This window comes from Anas acuta, chromosome 23 (assembly GCF_963932015.1).
Source record: "Anas acuta chromosome 23, bAnaAcu1.1, whole genome shotgun sequence".
Taxonomy (NCBI): domain Eukaryota; kingdom Metazoa; phylum Chordata; class Aves; order Anseriformes; family Anatidae; genus Anas; species Anas acuta.
Genome location: NC_089001.1, coordinates 660643 through 684589, shown reverse-complemented (window position 1 = coordinate 684589; position 23947 = coordinate 660643). Strand labels below are relative to the sequence as shown.

General features: G+C 43.7%; 1 protein-coding gene across 8 annotated transcripts in view; it reads right to left on the bottom strand.

Moving 5' to 3' along the window:
- Positions 1–23947, bottom strand: part of NCAM1 (neural cell adhesion molecule 1) — a 107454-nt gene that overhangs the window by 17389 nt on the left and 66118 nt on the right. For 5 of the 8 annotated variants that reach the window (XM_068659521.1, XM_068659525.1, XM_068659527.1 and 2 more), the window contains 7 exons: positions 22116–22266; positions 21362–21546; positions 20911–21007; positions 19934–20104; positions 19626–19757; positions 3202–3326; positions 2542–2722 (listed from right to left, as the gene is read on the bottom strand). In XM_068659521.1, coding sequence (XP_068515622.1) covers positions 2542–2722; positions 3202–3326; positions 19626–19757; positions 19934–20104; positions 20911–21007; positions 21362–21546; positions 22116–22266 — 1042 coding nt within the window. Of the gene's footprint in view, positions 1–2541; positions 2723–3201; positions 3327–14729; positions 14772–16527; positions 16564–18447; positions 18463–19625; positions 19758–19933; positions 20105–20910; positions 21008–21361; positions 21547–22115; positions 22267–23947 lie in introns of all 8 variants that reach the window. The other 3 variants (XM_068659519.1, XM_068659522.1, XM_068659523.1) reach the window with 1 other exon arrangement.

Here is a 23947-nt window from a genome sequence, read left to right as displayed (position 1 = left end):
TCAACACAAGAAAATGGCTGGCTGGTATTTGAAAGGACAACACTGCCTTTTACAAATAAAGAAAACAAAAGCTTTTGTGGAGCAGACCATCCACCTGCCTGTCCACATTCTTCCCCCAAAGCCCACTGTACCAAGGATTTGGATAACAGATCCAGGTGAGCACAGCCTCAGAGGCAAGATGGACTCAAGAATACAGGGCTGACTTCCATTCAGCCTTCTAGGTGCCTGCAAACTCCTGTAATGCAATTACTATTCCTTTCAGCAATACTCTTATCCTTCCAGCCACTTTAGGAACGCTGTGAAAATTCTACAGATGATGGTCCTACAAAGGACTCTACTCAATAAACATACATTTAGTCTGCATGAAATATCCGCCTCTTACTGTCAAGCACAGCAATGCTATTTTAAAGGTCTTGGCCCTGGCTTTGCTTATCTAGCTCTTTTGGAAATCAAAACACAAGCTAAACTCTATGAAAATAAGAGATGCTAAAGCACAGTAGTAGGCAGAGCTTCTTCCCTACTGCAACTGGGCACAGCTGCCTTCATTTGCAGGGAGACCATGTCAGAAAAAAACACCCTGCCCTCCCCAAGTATTGTGCCAAACATGACTAGTTTGGAGAACAGCTCAGGGAACCAAAGGGTCTGGAAATACCTTGAAAGGCCTAATGTAAGCCAAAGTTCTGTACAGAATGAAGACAAAAAAGCTAGAGAAACCCAGTCAGCAATCCAGCACAGGCAGCAGTACCCATATCACTGCACAGTGCTCTACTGGATCCTGAGCCGAGGCACATTCTTCCTACATATCAACTGCGTCCATCTGCAGGGTCAACCCTGCAGCAAGATGCAGTCTGAGAACAACTGCTTGTCAACGTGCTTCCAACATTTCCAAGTGCAACACTGGAAACAGCAAATTCAAATCCTGATTCCTCCTGTGCTTCACATCGTATTTCCAGAGAGGCCAAAGAAATTACACCCATGAAAACAAAATGGATACTAAAAAAAATCCCATCCTTTTAAGGAGTCCTTGCCCATGTTTCTGCTGCATTTAAAGGGCTCAGTGACAACTGTGCTCATTGTTCCTCACATTGCACAGACTACTGCACGAACTGTATATTGCAAAGGAAACAAGAGTTCTCCCAGATTGCTATTACACCTGCGCAAATCATCCCAGCTGTCCCAGGTACCTCTTGGCATCCCACTGGAGCATGTAACAAAGTCTAAGGGAAAATACCAGCACCAGAAAGCATCACTGGCTGCACCCAAGGAGTGTGGAAGAACAAAAATGTTTATCAGTGCTTGTAACTTTTCCCTGAGGAGATAACACAAGAGCGTAAAGGAACCATCTATTCGCTGTTCCAGCCTACTGCATGTGACTGTTCTGGTCTGAAAAACCACTGAAGCACACTTTGCCAAATATTCCCCACCTTCCCCTGCCACATTAGTCACAGTTGTCCTTCAAATATGTGAGTAGTAAGTAGTAGTGCTGCTGAAAATGAGAATCAGAGGGTAAGTTGCTTAATGAGTTACTGAGTGTTCTTCCAACACACGTCTCAGTCCCTTTTGCCCCGTTTCCCTCTCTCTCCCTACCCTTATCTTCCCTGCCACAAACATTTTCGAGCCCCAACCACCCAGGTCACTCCTTTTTATGTCCAACAACACTATCTGACTTAATCCAGTGGAGTTTCGGCATGCAACTGCATGAGCTCTCAGCTGTTTACTTCTGACAGGACAGGAATAAGGGCAGATTTAGGACTAAAGTCTCAGTGCAAGGTGAACACTGATGAAAACTTTTTGATTGTTCTAAGAAAAACGCGAGACTGAGTTAAGACTCTAGAGGACAGAATGAAATCAAATCACTCCCTTCAGCACAGACTGTCAGCACCAATCCTGGCACGAATGTGCTTAAATTGGGCTGTGCAGGCAGGTGACTGATGCATCAGCTTCAGTCCAGCTGAAGTTCGTCCATCTGCCTTAAAGCAATCAGAACTTCAATTCACAGGTGGTCCAGTAATTTCATCCTTGAAGGTGTTTTTTTCGTTTTGTTTTGTATTTTTAAATTGTACATTACTACACCTGCGCAGAAATAAATAAAAGAAGGATGAACTGGATGCACAAACGGGCAGTAAGCAAGCACAAAGCAGGTTTGGAAGGGAAATCTGTATTGTGAAAAGCATTGCGTCAGAGAGCTCTTCTGCTTCAGCTTAAGCTGGGGATCCTGTTTTCAGAAAGCATTTTCTGTCCACTGCTTTTCTCATCTGGTAATCCCGTTACCCTGATACAAAAAGCCAGCGTCCCCTGTGAACAGTTGGACAGGGTGGTTGTGCAGCAGTCCTGCCCGTGTACTGCTAGGGCTGTACATACTGTAACAGGGACTACAGTACAGGTATGTACGCGGCAAAAACTAAGCTTTGGATGGGTAACCAATTATGATAATGGCTTTAAGCAAGCAAGTTGTCAGGGTTACTCAGGCACATTAAAAGATGCAGCACTGTTGCATTAATTGGAAGCAGAAAACAATGGTAAAGCTTATGACCGCCGTACCTGGGATGACAGTGGGCTGAGCAGACGTTCGGAAGGCGTAGTGAGCTGGTTTGGACTTCCCTTGCTGGTTTTCAGCTATCACAGAAACCTCGTACTCTGCATTCCAGTCCAGAGACTTCAGCATGACGTGGTCGCTGCCAGAAGGAAGTCTGATCTCTGGTTTCCATTCTGAGGAGTGCTTCTGCAGAACAGCAACAAGGCAGGCAGAGATGCAAAACATACAGCACAATGTTAGTAGCCAGCTTTGTGAACAAGGTAACAGCTAACAAACAAATGGAAAACTGGGGAGGCTTCTACAGAAGGCACATGCTTCTCAGGTAATTCAGAGGTGCAAAATGACATTTGCTGATGGCTCCAAGTGGACAGGACAAGAGATACTGAAGCAGTCTCTTTCCTGCTCAGAAACCTGCTTTCTGCAGTATCACCATGGCTGAATCTGTCAGTTCTCCCTCTTGTCTTTGTCACATCGTACAACTACTTCCATTTCAGAGGAGAAAAGCTGCAACTTCTGTACACCTCTGCTCTACAAAGTGCTTCTGTATTGGACTACCTGCAAGATCTTAGCTTCAGGGTTGTCTGCCAAGGTATCTGCTTGCATTGTAAAGCCTGAGCACTGAACAGGCTACAGACAAATCAGGCTTGAGTGGCAGTCATACTTACGGCTTTATATTTGATCAGGTAATGTCTAATCGGGGAGCCACCATCATCCTGCTTGATAACATTCACTTTAATGGAGTTTCCGTCTTCTCCCATCTGACCTTCCAGTTTGGGTGCACTGGGTTCCCCTGAAACAATGGTGGATTTACATTTGTGAAAAATTCATTAGGAAAAGAGCACTCAAAAATCAGAAAAACACTTCACTACACTAAGCTGCCAGGGTGTTGGCCTTACCCTGGCTCAGCCACACAGGACGCTGCTTGTCTAGAGACACAAATATTCACACTCAAGTACTTCTTGAATTTGGTAGTTTGTTTCCACTGATGCACTTTACCATTTCTGTGTGTGCCTAAATCGAGTCAGAGGCTAAGTGAAAAGGCAAGGATACCCTGGAACAAACCCCAGTTTTTCACTTTTTCTGTTCAAAAACGCTTGTGTGAAACAACCTGGAAAAATCAAGTTAGAGAATGTGGCAAACAGGCAGCATGGAAAAAGGGAGCACCGTAGCTGTCATACAGACCTGTGTTTGTACTTAGAATACTGTTGAGGTTTTACAGTCCCTGGACCAGAGACTCACTGTTTGTGGCCGCTTAAGTGGGTGTGAAAAAGTGGTACTGCATTGCAACAGTTTCTGTTTTCAGTCTGTTTGCACTGGTGCATCTAATTGCAATAATGAACACAGGCTGGAGAGAACTAGAATCCTTTCGCTCTTCTTCTGTATGTTTTTAAAAAGAAAAAAGCCATCGCTTCCCAATTTGTATCCCTGACGTCAGCAGAAAAAAGTGAAATTTCATTCTCCTCTTCAGGGCACGGTGATTTACAACACCCTTTCACACCCATGTCTCTAACAAGTGCTCTTTCCTAGCCAGTTTCTCCCTAACTTTCACAAGCAACCTGCAGAGGATGGTTTCTCTCTCCTGCATGCAATCATCCTGTATCACCTCTAACAAAAGTAAAATCCACAGGTTGATTGTATATTCACAACATCCCACTTCAGAAATACCGCAGCAGACTGATAAAGAGGCATTCTTCCTCCTTCCATTTTCTTACTACCCCAGGGACCAATTGTTTCTCAAGTGCTCTGATAGCCCGTGAACTCACTGTGCCAGAGACACTACTACCTGCTTATTTGTTTTTATGGAAAAAGAAACCAAGCAACCAAACAACCCAACAACATAAGCATCAAATTAGCAAAAGTACTTAATTGATAAAGGAGCCTAAGAGCCTTGGTCTCCTTTTAAAAATGACAGGGACCACCGGAGAGCTCAGCTCCTGCTAACTTTGTCATTGCCTGGATGCTGGCTTTGCTCCATTTTATGCAAGATAGAGTCAAAGGCTCCTCTACACCAGTGCTCATCTGAGAATGGACTTGGAGCTATTATTTCTACAGCTCTGAAATGTCCCAGGAGCTTAAACGCTACTGCAAGTCTGTAAGATTTGAGAAAAATTATCATAAATCTTGCTGAAGCTTGCCAGGTTGTTTTATAGTACTTACTGCCTTCTTTACTATCGTCTCTGTGCTGTAGTCTCAGTGTTTCACTCATGAATTCTGGGCTTAAAAGCTGTTTAGGAACTTCTGACCATTTCAGCTGTTATTCCCTAAAGGCTAATCTACCCAATTTCTTTATGGGTAATTTGAGCAAAAGCAACACTGCAATTATTTGCAAATTAAAGCTTACAAATCAGCTGCAGTTGGCACTTCCAACAAACTCCTGAAATTAATTGTGCTACATTGGCTGGTCTCATTACAGGCTCCTAATTCTTACCAGTATTTTATACATCTATTAAAGTGGCTGGGCGTTAAAGAGCAAAAAACCTCCTACACCTCCATTCAGCCACAGTCCGTACAGATCTGCTAATGCTGAGCACAGACTGCACCATTCTAGCTTCAAGTGGCTACGGTTCTGCTAAAGCACTCTTGTTTTACTCGTAGTGCTGCTTGGTATTTGGACAAGAGGCTTTCTTAAAGACACGCTGACATGTGCCCCAAAGTGTGGGGAAATGCACAACTAAAACACGCCCAATTCTGAATGTATCCCCCAAGAAGAACAAGACCAAATACTCTGTAACATTTGCGACTTAGGAGCCTGAACAAATGAGAACAAAATCAGGACTCTGAAATAACATTTGTGACCTTCGAGTTCAGCCCATTGCCTGAAACAAAACTTTGAAAATTTAGTTCTGCTGTATTATACTAAAAGTGGAAATAAATAGTAAGTCAGCAGTTGTATTAACTTTGGCAGGCAACACCAGCTACGCAAACTTACAGGAGCTTCTGTATTTCAGCCCAAAAAACATTCTAAACTCTAAATCTCTTCTGTCTGGATTTGTATTCAGCACTTAATGGAAAGCACATGCAGTTTTGACTGGCAAGAGCAAGGCTAATGTTCCAATAACTTTCAAAGTTCATCTTCAGAAGTAATTTGAAGCCTTCCACCTCCAAAGCAAGAAATCAAGGGGATTTTTTTTTTTTTTGGTGAAACATCAATGAAAAAACCCTAAGACCTAGACTGAAACAGTAATTTTATATTAATTCCATTTCCTTGCAGGATAACACACCAACTGTTCCAAGAAGGTAATTACAATCCGCAGTTCTTTCATGCAAAATGCATACATTTGTGTTTCACAAAGTCGTAGCTTTTCTTCAAGATGTAAAGATGGACTGCTCCTGTTTTCCATGCTATATTTCTCTTTTCAAAATCCTCGCTTCTGCCTACATCCCCATGACAAGGCTTCCACAGCAGGAGGAGGGGACACAAAAGCTCCGCGCCCCAACATGTAGCAGGTCTCTCTGTGACTGTACGTTGAAAGCACAAACGCAGTGCTCTCAAGGTAAGTGTGGAGCTGCCGCTGCGTGGACCTCTAGTGCAGTTTGAAGCAGACCAAGTTCTCTTCCTGTGTGCCCTATTTATCTTACGGGAGGTGCTACGTGCTCCTCTGGAGCTGTCTGGGTTCACACAGTACAGGGCCAACTCAGTCACGTCCTCAGGAAGGACATGAGAATTTCGTGATCAACGGATGAGCACATTTGCCATCTACTGCACAGACAAAGGGATGGATTTTTGTCTCTGCTGCCAGCTTACTGAAGCTGTATATTTGAGAATCCCTTCCCAGCCCGTGTTTTTCCTGGAGTTATGAATGCTGAAATCAGGGAATGCGTAACAGTGAAAGTTAAATGTGAATAGGTGAGTTCTCGGTGAGCAGAGGTACCTCACCCAGGCGTACTGCAAATACCAGGTTAGCCAAACTGTTATCTTTCCCCAATCCTGAAAGAAAACATCACTGCAAAGGTTTTGATTTTGAATACTGAGTTGAAGAAGCTATTCCTGAAATAACTGTCAAGCCTACTAGCCAACAGTTACATGGAAGCAGGAACAAATGTTCTATGTTTTTTTCCCCACACAAGCAAACTAACTCCCAGTACCAACTGGGCTGTTCATGGCCACATGCTCTGCTAGATGCTGAGACACCTCACACAGCTGAAACATTCGTGAGCAGCCATGCTTGCCTTGTTTGTAACAGACTTGATGAATGGCTTCACCGATAAATAGACAGTGCAAGATCAACATCTCCTTGGTACTCTTTCCCATACTCATCTCAGAAATAGAATTATTACCAGGCGAACAGATGCTTAAGTGATAAGGGAATACTGTAAATAAAGAATCAGACCTCTTATCTAATATAGCCTAGATTTTTTTTCCCGTGATTGAGTACCAAGACTAAAATGTGAATGACCATCCCTCGTAAAGATGCTCATTTCTGATACAAAGATTTAAAAAGCTAGATTTGCAGCTGTACTTTATACACAGCCATTCCAATGACTAATTACCCTCCCTGCTGAAACCTTTCTTCATTTTAAATTGCCTAGTTTCCACATCCCAGTTCTTTCTTTTCCCAGTTGTTTAGATATGTTCCTGCTCCAAGAAACATTCCCTTCTGATAAGAGAACACGGACCAGTCCTAGGGCTGAAACCCAACAGTTGTAGAGGTGCAACACCTCATGAAGAATATTTGGCATTTCTTTCCCCATGAATACATAGAATTTAATTGATCTTAATCAGGCAGATACAATCCAGATACAGAGCTGAAAAATTAAAAACGGGTTAGTGTGTAGTTCCAAACAAAGGAGGAAGAGGTTTAGTGGGAGAAGTTTAGTCCAGCAGAATCAGCATCTCTATAATAAGTCAGTGTCAGTAGCTGAAGAGAAAAGGTTGTCGTAAGAAGGTTAGAGAAAAAAACTCATGCACATGGAACATGCATCCTCCCTATGGGAAGAGGGGCTGCAAAACAAAAGTGCATCATGAGGGTGTGCTACATGCCTGGGGTCTCCCATTTACACTGGGCCCACTGGACACACTGCAGAAAACAGCCTGTTCCAGCTGCACCTGGTAGGATCCTTACAGAATCCTCCTTGTTATGACACTGCTTAGCTTACTGAGAGCACGGCTCCAAACACGCCACACTTGCTCCACTTTGAATTTGCTCTGCTGCAGAGCAAGGGATGCAGGATCTCATGCTTTCACTGTGTGGGGTGCTGATGCTGAGCAGTTACATCTGAGCCATAGAGCACCCTGCTCGCCTCTGTGACTGCACTGCCCCACGCTCAGCCCCACAGTCAGGGCACCAAATCGTACAAGCAGAGCCCACTGGAGGGCAGGATAAGGCAAGTAACTAAAATCTTCCCATACTTTGCTTGGGAAGTGGCGTGGTTTTGTTCAGAGATGTAAAGATTACAGGTTTCAGCAACCCTGTAGACTTTGGTAGAGCTTGACAACTTCCACTGATTCAACTTCACCCACAGAACATTTTTCAGAAAAGAGTAAACCAAACCGTGTTTTACAGTCTGCTTCTCTCCCAGTTGAAACTGTATTTGAGCAAACCCTCTATGAAGCTGAATTCAAGACAGCTCAGCTTTTAATGCAGGGAGTAGAGAGCCATGGAAGTGCAGTACAAACTATTCCCCAGTCACAGGGCACTAAATTTGTGCTGGACCCCAGAAGTGGCAGTGGTGCAAAGACAGACTGTCACCTCTCTTCTCCCACCACATTTTCCTTTTGCCCATTCACTGAAAAGTGGGTCAAATGTAGCACTAGACAAATGCACCACTGAGTCTATGAGCCTAAGTCCTTGTCCAGCTGGCACCCGGGAACAATCCTGCATCCTTGCCTTGTGCAGAGAATACAACTGCAATCTGTCTATGGTAATTTCTGCACTACATGAATGAGGAAGCAGCTGATTCCTGCATTTTTTTTTGACCGCCATGTAAATGGGATTAGACTGTGATCTACAGTTTCACCATTTGAAACTAACATCAGCCACAGTTATGCAAAGTCTCCACAACTGGTAAATACACAAGGGTGAAGAAGAGTAGGTAGGGAGTCTTCACAGTGTACATGAGAGAAACGAACACCGACAGGAAGAGATAAGGAACAAAAACAGAACGTGCAAAAACGAGACAACCAAGCCTTTCACCCTCCTGGATTTCACCCAGAGAGGGAACAGACCAGGGGAAGAGGGGCTGCTTCCACTCATGCAGTCATGTGGGAAGGTTACTGGTGTTAGTTGTGTTTTCCTGGCAAACCCCAGCTCAAATCCTTTCCTGGTGGTGGTCCAAGACAATAAGGTCATTTCAAAATTCATAGATGGAAAAAAAATTGCTTCCTGGGTTTCAAAATGGTTTATTTACTTAGGGAAGCAGAGAAGCACTGTTTTCCCACCTCTTTAAATTATGCACATAGTATCAAGTGAACTTGCAAAAAGCAAAAGGTTACAGAAAATGTTTGTGCTACCGTATGTCTTACTTGGAGACTAATTTCATCTCCACAAGCTGCAAGGGTCAATCATTTGCTTCTCGATTTCATGGAAATCACCAGCCACTCTAAATGTTCCTGTTAAATGAGTTCAGACCTGGATTAACTCCCTTGCCTGGCACTGAGACACTGTGTGGGAGGAATGAAGTGCTCTGGCAAGAGCAGTGCAATAGGACTTCTCATGCATATAGCAGTTCCCATCATCTACTCTGGGTGTGCCTATACATACCCTTCGTTATAAAAGCTTATTTCCTGCTCTAGCTATGTTAAGTTCTACACTTGAAAGATTTTTCTTAAATCATAATGTGACATGCTTACCAGTAACTGACTTTGAGACATGAGGAATTTCTAATCCTTTTGATAAGCGACTAAATATGTATAGCATGAAGATATGTACATAAACATATAGCACAGGGTCTAAGTGTTGCTGAAACAACCGCAAATACAGTGGTTTGCATCACCTGAGCATCTCACTCCCCAGTTTCTCCAAGAGCCTGTAGTTGGCACACCGATCATTTAAAATGCAAAAGGATTTTTGCCATCGGTATTAATGGCAGACACAGGCTTGGATGCTGACTGGGGGATTCTGCGAGGGAAAGAAGCAAATGACTGAGCCACATGAGTTTTGTCGTCCTGCCCCCCAGCTAGCTTCAAGCTCAGCACAGAAGGCCGAAGTTTAGTTCTTCGCATGCGGACAGTGCTGGGCAGCTTCTCCAAAAGGCCTGCGGGAGGATTTTGGAGCGATGCAAGTTGGAGGGCCCTGGCTGCTGACCGAGGGACTCCTCCCCCAGAGCTAGGCAACCCGTCAGAACGAAGCGTTTTACCTTCTGTTCACCAGCGAGGACGACATCAGCAGCACCATGCAAGGCACATGACAAAGTCACATGATACGCACGCACATGATGGGTTGAAAGGAAAGTGGAGTAGGTCACATGGAAAATACAAAAAAATTAAAAAACTGATGTAAACAATGGGCAAGGGAAAAAAATCAACAACAGAATTACAGACTAAATAAAACAGGAACCAAATTAAATTAGCCAGTATATCTCAAACACTGGGGAGACAGTAACAACGCCTGCAAATAGAGAACATTAACCCAAGGGAAGCGCGGAGTTAGGGTATGCTGGGCACACTGCTCAGTGACAAATACTGAGTCGAGGAAGAAACAAAAACTGCAAGAGGAGGACTGCACCCCACAGCTTGGGCAGCTGAAGGACTCCACACGACTGTTGGAAAGAAAAAGGGAACACATCATTATTCAGAAACACTCCACGCATCAGAGGTGAAATAGTCAAAATCGTAGCTCGCAGTTCAGTGAAGACAAACCTCAGCGCTGCACATTGAGGTGTTCTCCCTTCTGCTGAAAGAAATGCCTTCCTAAATATTAACAACAATACTTACAACCCTACTATGTGCATACATTTCCAAGGAAAGGGCTTTTTGTCTCAGCTGCAACCAGGGTTTGGTCAGACTGCCAATTACCACTGAGTGCCCCAGTTCCACCCAAAACCTGAGCCTGATGATTCAACAACACTGAATGAGTCCCGTGCAATGCTTTACACTGATGATTTCATGTCTGCGAGGGTGTTCTCTGACAAGGAGGAATGAAGCGCTCTGCACTGGAAGTTAATGACAGAGGTGGCATGAGGAAGACAGCTACTGCTGGCAGAGATGAAGAAGCCAACAGACTGTATGGCAAGAGTGAAAACAATCAAGTGTTAGACAGGAGCACGCTACTACCTCCATACCCAGTTTCTCTTCCTAAATCATGATCTGATTTTTAACTCGCCTAATTAAAATGAGGCTACTTCACACTGCTCTGGCACTTCCCCCGTAATTTCGTGTAAAAGAGAATGAAATCCTTAATCTTTCACCTGCTCCTGTCTGACAAGATTAAGGGCCCGGCATTACTGGGGAAAAAACTGATAATATAAAATGTAAAATCAGTTTATCTGAGCTTTCAAGCCATTGTTTCTAATTATAAAGGTAGACTCATGGAACTCCAGGCAGGAGCACAATGATGGAGGGAAGTTTACAAGTTAGAGTGCCTGGAAGGGCATTCAGCGTCTTCTGCTCACGAGGAAACATACTGCCAAATCCCCACTAAGTGCACTATCTATCTTCACATTCTACAACTACATGAGTAGGTTTAAAAATAGACGAGAGATTTAAAAATCACTTCCTCTTGAGGGAGAGATTTAGTTAAAGATCAAGGGCAAATTAGCAGTATAAATATGACTGAAAGCTAATTTGGATGAGGCTTCTAAGACACACAAGACTTCTGAAAATATTAGTTAGCTTAACACCTTGAAATTCATCCTATTGTCATAGGCTGAAGCCAGAAAGTCAGAGCACCGATTCCCTCGGAGCATTCAAGAGAAACGAGGCCCTGGTACGCACAGCCTGCTACTCCCAGACAGTACTTACCGTGTGAGTTTGGAAATACAAGCGCCTTCATAATCAGACCTGTCTCTGAGGATTACCAGTCCAAGGAACATGATAAAAATGTCATTTACAGCTACTGTTATTATCGTGGCTTGTTGAGAGATATGGACCATTGACCAGCTTACTTGCAGACCATATTTAAATGAAGCATAAAAAGGGGAGATGCCGTTGTGTCTGCCCTGTGAGAATGCTTTTCCCTCACTCCCTAGCTTTGCTAGCCAACTAGACCTTAGATTGCAGTTGTCTGTGAACATTACATTCCTTTGGTGCAGCGACCCAGGGTAGCTCTTCCTGGTAGTATTCTAGCAGAGAATATACCTCTGTGCTTACTGCCTGGCAAATCTGAAATGAGTGAAAGAAAAAAAAAAAAAAAAAGTAATATGAAAGACAAATTACTTAACGCACAAATGCTATTAAACTTCCATTTTATATATAACTACGCTCCCTTCCCTGCCATTTTTATCTTATGATACCTAGTGGCCAGCCCCATTTCTTGAGGAAAGAAATTCCAAAGCAAAAAAGAGTCACCAGCTCTATGGGATGCCAACGTGACCTTTTTCCCCAAGACTGCAACCTATTTTGAACTGACTGGACGCACTGTGCATGATAACAAAGATTTTATAGAAAACTGCACTTGGCTTGCTACCTGCATGTCACTTGCTCAGAGTCCTGAACCTCCCCACCTCCCTTATCCTGCAACTTTGGAATCCATTCACCAGTTATCTACAAGATATGACAGAAGTTCCCATAGCTTCTGGAAAAACAGGAGACTAGACAGAGGAAAGACCCAATTCACCACCTCTATTGGAAGAAAAGAGGAAAAAAACAACAACCTTCTAATGTGACCTCAAACATTTTGCTATGCAAAACAGATTCTACAGTGGAAACAGCTGCAAGAAAGCCATCTTCATCACTGTCTGTGATACAAAACTGTTTAAATGAGGTACATGTTCCTAAATCCCTTACTAGGCTCTAGACATCTCTTCCCATACATTACTGATCACACATTGAAGTAAAAAACTCACTGAAGTCAGCTAAGAAGCTCTCTTCAGCTTCATTAGGTTTCAGTTATACCCATTGTTCATTTTACTGACTTCATGATGCTGTTCAGGAGCTTCCATTTCTAATTGCTCTCACTTTGATTCATTTACCCACTGAGGTTATCTCAGAGCAAGACACAAGCTCATTCAGCAGTGTCATCAATAATTAAATGAACCGAAGTTCTAGGAGCATCTGCCTTGTGCAAATGCCCCTTTATGCTGTTGTGTATAGCATATTCATGTGCTGCAGAACAGCTTAGCGTGGAAAACAAATGTGCCTATTTGCATAAATCAACGATGTACACAAATGACAATGACACAGTGAGAGGCCACATCTGCTTCTGCTCAATGTAAGAGCATGAACTTCAGTGTAGGTGTAAATGCAAACTTTTACCCTTAAAAGAAAAAAAAAAAAAAAAAAAAGACGACCACCAAACCACAATAAAACCCTCAGACCCTCAGAAAAAAACAAAGAAAGACCCCCAAAAAACCCTATGACAGCAAACAAGCAAAACCAAACAAATCACATGGAACATGTCTATCATGAACTAGATCCTGGTATCTTTTCTGGATAAAAAGACCTGCCTTTTTTTTTTTTTATAAAACAAAACAAACAAACAAACAAAAAAAGGAATGTTCTACAGAACAACAGCAACACATTTTCCTTCATAATTAAAGCCTACTCCCACACATAACACCAGAATGTACCTGCCTCCTCAAAAGTAAACTGCGAGAACATTGGTAGACCTGCTGCCTGCCCTCTTTTCCCCTGCCCTTCATCCTCTCTACTCAGCCCCAGATCTGATTAGAATTAAAAGTTCTCTTCAGCAATGCACAACTGCTCACTTCAGGTGTGTCAGGAATTAGTCTGACATGTTTATCATGTCTAAAAATGATTAAAAATACACATTTAAAAATATAGCAAGAAGAAAAGCATTTGCTGTAGTCACCAGCATGTAAAAAAAGTACATTTCATGTTATTTGTAAAGACCGTGGAGTGTGCCAGTCATACATAGTAATGTTTTTATTTTTATTTTTAAAGCTTCCTTTGACAGTTGTAGATTAACTTTCCCTCCATCAGAAACCCCCAAATAATCACATATTTCATGCCTTTAGTATTTTCCATTTAGAGGTCACGAACCATTTCTAACCCACGACATGTAAGCACACCGGTCTTTATCTCAAAGACCATAGTCACAGCCATACGTTTCATTGAATCAGAAGAAAAACATTTGGGTTTGTCTAAACGATTAGTTGTTTAAAGCAAGCACATGCACTGGATAAACCTCTCTCTTCCTAAACTGGTTGTCTTCATCTTCCAGGACTGCGTGGCAAATACTTACTTGACTTCTGCCTGCACGTGATAGGCTATAGATCGTCTGCAAGCAGGGACTGAAGTTGCACATTTAATACGTCCACTTTGTGCCAGGAAGATGGATCACTGAGCTCTGAGCAGATCATCTAAAGCAGACTCTTCACAATGGTTCTTCTGCCCTCAAATCAACTAATTCAAGTTTTGTCTAGTTTTGGTGACTACTTGGATCCAGCATGGAAGCGTCTGCTTACCTGACTCAATCTCCCAAGGAACGGCTTGGTACTAACCAGGTACTGAGCAAGAACTGAGGGAATCCGAAGTCCCTCCCAAGTTGAGATGAAGACTTCTTGTGAAGTCTTGGACCTCTTAATGCTGGCAGGGGATCACTGGCAAGATGGGAGCAATGCTCCCTCTCCCCGCAGTGCCCTCTCCTGTAAGATACTCTATCTCCTCATATGCATCTTCTTTCAACAGCCAGTATCAGAAGTTGCAATATTACCTCTCTGTCTCTGAATTCACAGAAAATAGGCAACGCAGGATATGAGGAAGATTACCCAGTCCAAGCCCCTTTTGTGAGGGCAGCTTTAACTCTAAAATTCACTAAAGGGAAGCATGAAAAGAAAACATTCCTTTTTGAAATAACCATCTAAATTTCTGTCTTTTCTTTTCCTCTGTGTGACTTCTAAATCCTCTATTTCAATTTTTTACCACATGCTTGGTAGGATGACAGCACGAAGAGGAGTCAGAGCGGTACCGTGCTGGGCTCTTAACAACTACATGCTCGCATAACACTTTAATGCCAGATTGTTGGTTAGCAGACATCAAAACAACAAAGCACAGCACTTTAATTCCCTCGATGGAAGGGTTGCAGCATAACAAACAGCACTCTGGACCAAAGGGGAGCAGTTCCCATCTACTCACTTGGCGGCTCTGTGCTCTCAGATTCAGTAAGAGGCCGAGTTGCTATGGAAACACGAAGGATAGATAGGACATGTAAAGGTGAAGCATAGCATGAAAGGAAGCTATGAAAGGCAGGGAGCAGGGGTGAGAGAGAGCAAAGAGAGAAGGCCCAATGAAGAGAGAATGAGACTGAATCCTCGCGGCAGATGTTTGTTACCTGAAGAGCCTGCAAAATTGGGCTGTACCGCTGCTGTTTTCCAACCCCTCTGAATCTGATTTCAGAGGTAGCTACGGTGTTTCTGACTAATTCTGACCCAAATAGCAGTCTAGGTTCCCATCCTGTCATCTGCTAACTGCTGATTTCCAGAGGCCCTCCAGAACAGCACCTCATTGCTAGCTTTCTCCAGGCCCAGCTATAAAAGACAAAGGAGCCAAGATTCCCGAGAAGTTACCCTCATGATACAAAGACCTTTCTGACCTTCATGTGCTGTGGCCAGGGTACAGGCAGAAAAAAGGAGGAAACACCATGTCTAACAGCCTCAGAACTGCCCTGAACTTCTCTTTCTATTCACAGGATGGCCACTGAGAGCTCAGTTCTCCAAAGACCAGCACTACATCCACCCAGCTAGATTTAAGGGAGAACACCCTCCGCTTTGCTGCTCGTACACAGCCACTGCATTCTGCTTATCTTCTCTGCACTGTGCATTGGTAACTTCTCTTCCTCACTTGTTAGCTAGCGCTCTTGCAAAGAAGGAAAAATAAAGCAGGATACGATAGAATGATAGATGACTGCTCCGCTGCTTTCTCAAAAAAAAAAAAAAAGGGAAATACTGAAATGAAGAGAAATCAGGCATTTTTTGAGAGAAGTTGGCAGACCGAAAGCCCCCTAGGATTGTTGGTAAGCACTCCACTTCCAGGAGCTAAGGCAGACTGTACAAGCACCAAATACAAGGATTAGAGGGAAAGGACAAAAAAGGATGTCTCTACTTCCAAAAGCCCTCGAGAGAATGGAGCACGAGAGACACGAGATGTGATGATTTCTCTACTATAGAACATCTTGAAAAACAAAAAAATCGTCGTTGGCATGTCTTTGTGACAGAGCAGATTACAACTACAGCTGCAGAGTAAGGTAAATTGTGATCTCTGGGGTTCATTTCTTTTCCTTATCCATCACGGCACCAGCCCTTCTGGCATGAGGGGTGAACAGGATGGACCTTTGTGTGGTTTGCAGCCTAAATCTGATTATGCAGATTTAAAAAAAAAAAAAAAAAAAAAAAAAAAAAAGCAGAATATAAAGAAATGAGTTTCCTTACACGGTTCCTGAATGTGACTTACTAACAGGGTTCGTAAAGCACAAGTCATTCACTGCTGATCAGTAGAGTATCTTCCCCCTCTATTTGGCTCTGAAACTGGACTCTTGTTTGCTGGGCTAAGATGATTTCAAGCAATTCAACCTCACATCACAAAAGCTGAGCACATCTCATAAAATGTTTCACAAAATGGAACACAAACTGATCAGAAACCTTAAAATCAAAAGTCAGTGACAACACTTGTACCAGCTTTCATGTGGGCAGGCTTTCACTCTGCAACCTTCTCTCGATCCCTTTCCCTCCACCAGCACACCTGGGAGCTGTCTGTGGCTTTTCTCTGTCCTGGAAGCTCCTCTACCAAGAGACTCAGTTTTTACTCAGGGGGGAAATATATATAGAAAGGGAAAAGAAAGAAAACACCCAAGGTTGTTAGGCAGACCACACCACACTCAGTGAGGAGCTGCATGCAGAGCAAGGTGCAACAAGACAGCCTCTTCCATCATACTCACTCTCTGCTAAGCGCGAGGTGGGGGCAGCAGTGCTTGCTAAAGGAAGAGAAAGGAAAGTGAGGAGGGGAGTTGACTCCTGTTCAATGCTGCCAAAAGAAGGACAACTGAAGGGTAAAGTGTTAAACTTTTGTCAGACCGAACGTCTCTGGACACAAAGCACAAGCAAATCAAGTGCTGCCTCCAACTCCAGACTCGGCACTTTGCCAAACCTGTATTTTGGACACTGAATTCTTGCTTTAAAGCAATTTTCTCATACCATAAGATCACTGAACACATACCACGGGGCCTTCATGTGCCTCTAAGATAGGGAGAAACTACTTTGTGCTTATGGGGGAATGTGCTTGGGGGAGATGGAAAGGGTAACTACAGAGACATCTCAGCAGGTTTTACAAAATGCCCCCAGTTTTTAGACTATTTGAAGTAGAAAAAAAATGGTTATTTTCTCTGGTTTTGACTTGGCCCATAAACCAGTAATATCGTGTGGCCATAATTCAAACACAGATGAAAAAATGAATTTTTGCTTGCCAGTGATCTCTTTACCACTGCTGCAACTCAGTTTGGGATTTGAGAGCCTCACAGAGCACAGAAGAATTAGAGAACCAAATGTTCAGGTGGAACACAGCTGCAGGGCAGAAGGTTGCTTGAAAGAGCAACAACAGAATTGAATTTGGAAATAAAAAAATGCTATACTTCACAAAGAAGGGAAAAGGAATTAGAACTTCCCATACAAGGGTGTAGAGTCAGGGATTACAGACTAATTGATGGCTGATTGCCACATTAAAAAAAAATAGCAAAAAAACAATTGGAAAAAAAAAAACACCACTGTACAAGAAGTGTGATTTAATATTCTCCTTCAAAGGCACCTACCTGTCCCCAAGTGGTGAACATGAGCTTTGGCAGACAGGTCTGTGGACGTGCCTGAAACAAGGCTTTAAAACACTCTTTTTCCTCTCTGCTGTTGGATCTTTTCCCATGGTACTGATCTGCACAGAGGCTAAATGCCTATGGTCTTATCTCCCTTGTGTATCGTTGATGATGTTCAAATTCAGAAGGGCCTACACCAAACGGTTTGCCCGGTGGCTATAATACCAACCATGAATAACTTCATTTAAGGTCTGAGTTACTTCTGCTGAAATTAACAGGCTCTGAACAATTTTAGGCAGCATTCTGCACATGCAGTTCAGAACCACGTCTCCCAGTTGACTCTTCGCAGCTATTAAAATTTGCAATTTTGCCTGTCCATCTGCCCATTCAGTTCCCCACCTTGACTACCTGTCTGTCTTGTTAGTAGTCTAAGTACAAGCTCTTTATAACACAATCTTCAAGGAAAAACAGTGCAATTGGGGTTCAATTCATTTATTCAATTAGTTTAGTATACAATCTACACAATTACAGGAAGACTGTTCAAAGAGTACTACATGTAAAGAATACTAGGGAGAAGAAGGGAAAAAAAGTGATGTTTTTTTCCTCGATTTTTTTTTTGCTTCTTTCAAAATTCTGTAAATATTCACAATTCTGAAGTTTTTAATTGGCTCTTAGTTGGTATAAAACACCTGAAATCCAGCCAAAGCTTTTGTCTTAATTTTTTACAAATTTTGATCAATTCCTAAGCATGAAGCCTTCTACTACTCCACTCTCATCAACGAGCTAATCTTTATTATTAGGCAAGCACTTTAAGTTAAATATTTGAATCACATGCTGTACAATAAAGACTAAGATGTTAAGCCCATAGTTCTGTTCTATAAACGACAAATATCAACCAGAACAGGACGACTACTCTAGTGTCAGTTTTGTTAGGAAACAGACAGTACCAGATACTTCATTTCTAACGACCCTAGAAGGAAAAAGGCACTAGATTAAAAGCTAGTGCTATGTATGTTAGGAACAGAAAAAGTGAAACAAATGCAGAGAGGCACTTACGTGAGTGAGGGATACCTGCAGTTTTTCCATGGATGGAACACAAACAAAAAGAAGACAGATAGAAAAAAAAACGTAGAAGAGGTGAGAAAAGGAGACAATGAAAATGGAGCTGGAAATTCAAAACACCATCAGCTGTCCCAAATCCAACCCTAGGGAGTGGGGTAGGCAACAGGAGTTATTGCAACCAACTGGGTATTTATTGGGAGGGCTGGCTGACTGCACAGGGCCTGGATTTCTAAGCAGCAAAACGCACACTGTTCCGTTATGCTCAGCAGCTCTGGTGAGGCTGAAGTTGGCAGAGCAAATCAAGACCATGCACAGATCTTGGGGCCTCCCAGCATGCACATACATGGGATAGGAATAATGCCAGCTCTGAGTTCAGAAGACAGCCCTGGACAGAGGTTTCAGAAGAGCTATGAAATAGGTACACAGGTATGTGTGTGATGAGGGGAAGAAGAACAGGCTCCAGATCTAAACGCAAGGAGAGCAGGGAAAAAAATCCCAGGAGGTGCGAGGGATTGATTGCAGATCCTAATATTTGGATAAGGCTGTGGACAAGGATAAAAGATGACCTCTTCCCTTCCTGCTTTTGTCACATGTCCCCTACCCACTCTACACTCTGCCACAGAAGAGCATCCTGCCATCAGAGTGGAAGATTGCCCAAGTAATGCAGAAGAGAGGCTGTGGTAATTGCTCACATGCTGCATGGAGGTCTTAAAGCAGTAATTTGCAGAAGAGAGAAATCCTCCTTCATCGCACCACAGTTCATGGCTAATCCTTTGCTGAACTTATTAATTTCTAATTTGCAAAAAAAAACCTTGTCTTGCTACAATGAAGAAACATTACATTCTTTAAGAGCATGCACTTCTCAACCCACTGCTTGTTCTTCTTAAAACATCGTTGAACTCTCCATTGCATAACCCCTTTTCTTTGACAGTATGCAGTTTATACTAGTAACCCAAGGCACAGACTAGTGTGAATAGCTTCTTTGCCTCCCCCCTTCAATGAAGATCTTTAATTAGTGAAAGAACTCATTACAATCAAAAAGTACCACAAAAACAACGGGTGCAGCAAGGTCTGCAAGAGAAGAGGGTGTTGTCCATGCATGACAGAGATTCCCTGGAAAGATGCAAGGAAAAAGAACCAGAGAAGCAGAGGGAGGTCTCAGTTTTACTTACGAACTGGCTGCGTCTTGAAGTCCGATGGCAGGCTGATCTCACCCACACCCTTGCCGTTCACTGCAGACAGTCTCACAGAGTAGGTTGTCTCAGGCTTCAGGCCACTGATAGTGATCGTGCCCTCCATATTTGCTGTTACAGAAACAAAAGAGGATAAGCAAAGAAAGGCTCAGGCCTGAGACAACAAGAAATGCCATGTTCCTACTGTACTCATGCTATGTTTATGCCACGTAACAAAGCCTCCTTCTGGGTCCAAGCTCACAGTCATGAGACGCAGATGGAGGAGGTAACTTGTTTTATCATCCTACCTTCTTTTGCATCATACAGCCTCGAATGCCATTCTCCCTCGCCCAGTGCTCTCCACTCTGCCTTGTACTTGAGGATGGGCACCCCACCAGTAGCTTCAGGTTCATCAAACTCCACCCGGGCAGTACTAGAGTATGGTTCCACTCTGTCAATAGAAGGAGAGGACGGAGTATCTGGGGGAGGAAGGGGAAACAACCAGTGATACATAAGACAGCGGGAAGAAAGGGTCCCCAGCTCCAGTGGCAGAGTAAGCAGAAAACTTGAAATACCAAGAACACCCTTGTCATGGCTTCATAAAGGAGAGAAGGGCAGGCCTGAGGGTCCTCTAAAGGGCTTTTAAGAATGCTAATTAGTGTAGAGACCTTTATTCTTGTGCCTCCTCTAAGATGTCAGAGCTTCAAAATACATTCTCCAAAATCACATATTTTCTCTATGAAAAAAGGACGGCCTGAACGGAGCAACAAGAGCATCCTGGATGTGGTTCTATCCCTACAGTCTCTTCCACAGAGCATTCCAATACACAGTGTGACCACTCCTGCAGCTGTCTCTAAGGCACCCCACAGAGTTGATGATTTAGGGACACCAGAGGCCCTTCAGGTCTGCTGTGCAGTCAGACAGTGGGCTTTTCATTTGGTACTTAGTGGTTTCTGTCTTGCATTACCTATATTACTAGGCACATTTGAGATGCACACTCACATGCACATGCACTTGTGACAATGTCTATCAGAAATCAAAGATCATAGTTCTGTCAAAATGTACTGAAAACACTGAAAAGAATGAGACCCTTCAAAAACAAGGCAACAGATGGCAAAGATCTTGTCATCTATAACCCATCCCAACTCAAAAACCTACGAACAATCTCTTTTGAAGTGGAAGCTGGCTGTCCTGTTAATCCAAACTAGAAAAAAAAATGTCACTCTGTCACCCCAGCTCAAAGGCTGCCTTTGCCTTTCCGTATCTCCCTGTCTGGGATGCTCACCCGCCTGCACAAGAATGAACTCTGAGGACTCCTGGCCAATGCGGTTCACAGCAGTGCAGTTGTAGTTTCCAAAGTCATTCTCAGAGTCTGGTGTCACCTGTAGAAGGAATGAAGGTGCATGCTCGGATCAGAAAACACGTTTCACTCTGCCATTTACATTTGCATTTTGCTGGGGGAAGAAGCAACAATATAGTACATGTGCTGACACACTGAGGGCTGTCCACAAAGGGTTGAACTAGAGTGAGCAGAAAATTGAAAGCAAGGAGGGAGTGGTGTTTCCCATTACACGATGCCCTTTGCATTTCTTTGTCAGAAACACCACACAACTTCCTGCCCACTAACAGGGTGTCCTGATCAAAGACTGAACTTCATCAACATCAGAAACAAATTGCTTGATAGCACCGAGCCTTCCTGGCTGCACATCCCTTCTCCCCTTCAAGCTTATCCTCACCTCCAGGTAGCTTGCTGATGGAGTGTTGTAGATCTTGATGTTGCTGTAGTTGGAGCTGGGAAGCAGCTGTCCATCCCGGAACCAGGAGATGACAGCACTGGGGTAAGCAAATACCTCGCAAGTGATATTCACTTGATTCCCTTCCCAGGTGTAGACAGCCACAGGGCCCTGAAGCTTTGGGGCATCTGAAAGAAACATATTCGTGAAGGCAATATGAGCCAGAAAAACTCTGGAAGTAGCCCAGTCAAATTGACTGTAAATATTCCTTGTCTGGGGCCCAGTCTGATGTGGGAAAGGGAAACTAATGTAGGAAGAGGACAGCCTTCTTATCCCATGGTTGGTGGTGGTGCTGGTCTTTTGCTGAAGGACATAAGGAAGAAATCCACTCAGTCCCAAAGGCTGTTCCTAACACAGTGTGGGAGAATAAACGGAGAGCATGCTATGCATCCGAGGAAGTGCAATACTGACATATCCCATGAACGAGGCCGTGGCAGATTCATGGCCCATAGTCTTCCTGGGGTGCAATCAGCATTTCAGCCAGAGTTAACCAGTGCAACCATTTGTGTGTGAGTACACTGCAAAATGTGACTCCAACAGGAACATTATTTCAGACTGAGCTGCTTCTCATGCCCTCTACCTAGATAATATCAATTTCCCTAGTTGTACGTGCCTTTGTCTCGTCAGAAGACAAGGAAATCAGAGGCAGCTCCCTCCCCACCATCTAAATACATGAACCACCCCTCTCCCTTCTTACACTGCACTTCGAGGTACATGGCTTGGGAGTCCTGCCCGATGGTGTTGCTGGCTGTGCATACATACTCTCCAGCATCTGTGTACTGAATTTCTTTCAGAGTCAGGGATGACACCCGAGCGTGGCTCCGCACTACGATGCGCCCATCCAGGGTCTGGCAGAAAAGGAAGAAAGAGTCAGAGGCTCAGCTCTAAGCCTGCAGTGCAGACTACAGGGAAAAGCAGAAATGAAAGTCTACCTTGCGCCAGCCTTCCAGTGCTCAGTATTTCAGAAGTGATCACCTGGCAGGTGAAATCACGAGCATGGAGCAGCATTTCCAAAAGCCACTCAGCCTTGTTGCACAGGACCAAGTGCAGGGAGGGCTTAGAAGGACTCAGGTAATGGGAAAAAAAAATTAAATGAAAGACCAAAGTACCAGATGCTACCATGTGTCTGAGGACAGCTGGATAACATCAATCTGCTTCTCAGAATAACAACTGTAGAGATCCAGCTCTGGTTAAAACATTTTTGCTAGCATGCTCTTGCAGAAACCCTCCCCAACTTGTTCTGTGTTTTCACTCTGAGAGAACTCAAGACATACTCTTCTCTCACTGCTACTTGCTTTGTTTCAACATCCTTGAAATGGCACTGCTGAGAACACAGACCCAGCCCTCAGAGCTAAATCAGGCAGGATAAAAGCTCAGAGTTTTCACACGAATGTGGCACTGAACAGCGAGCAGGGCAAGAAAACTACATGACCCCTCTAAACACAACCTGCTTCAAGGTGTTCTGATGCTTCAAGAAAACTCTAAAGCAAACTCCACTGGTTACATGTCAGTTCAGAAACTGCTCCCACAGGCAGTGTAGGGCCATCAATGACAGAAAAACAAGGAATGTAAAATCCAGGCTACCATCCGTTTCAAGGGACTGCAACCACCCAGGGGTCCCAACCCATATATCATTTCCCCCCCCCCCCTCGAAATTGGATTGCAGCCTCTTTGGCCTGGGACCAAGCCCAAGTGCTCTCTTAATGCACGAGCACAAGTGGCTCTGGACTCCTTTCTCCACACCGGTGTTTGTGCAAGCTCTGGCTGCTTGCGATCAGCTTGGAAGCTTTAAAGGACAAACTTCTCATCTTGTTTCCAAAATGACATCAGTACAGGTGAACAAATTAGATGCCCTCACTGCTGTACCTGCTGCTGCAGACCAATGCCACAAACTCTCCTGCCTCTCCTGCACTTGGTCCCTTGTGTTGCTGGAACCAGTTGTGTATTCCATGAACACACCACTTGGTGTGCACTGTTTCTTGGAAACAGCCAAGGGTCCCTTAACGTGACATTGCTCCACTGTGGTATCTTACACAACTGAAGTGTATATCGTGTCACCTCCTTTCTCCCCAGTGCCAAGATGCCATACGAACAAAACAGTGCCAGGCAGTTAAGATAAAACAAAACCTTTAGCAATAATACAACCAATCCTGAAGATGAAGCTCTATTTCTTATAAAAGGCACATGTAAAGAGAAAGAAAGATCAGGAAAAATATTCAAGAGAACAATATCCACACACAAAAAAAAAAAAAAAAACAACACAAAAAACCACACCATCAGTTTTCTTAATTGATATTTCAGCCCAGCAGGTGCTAACAATTCCTGGCTATTAAGAGGCACAGGATAGGTAGAAACTTCTGAGGCAGAGATGTGGACAGCTGTAAGCCCTTTACCTAGCCTCCCTGGCTCAGTTATTTTGCACCCCACAGTGTCCTAGCAGTGGTGAAACCCCCTAAGAGAGACAAGGAAGAACTCACGCCATACCAACAGCCAACTCTACAGAAAAGGGCATCATGGTGCTCCACGCTG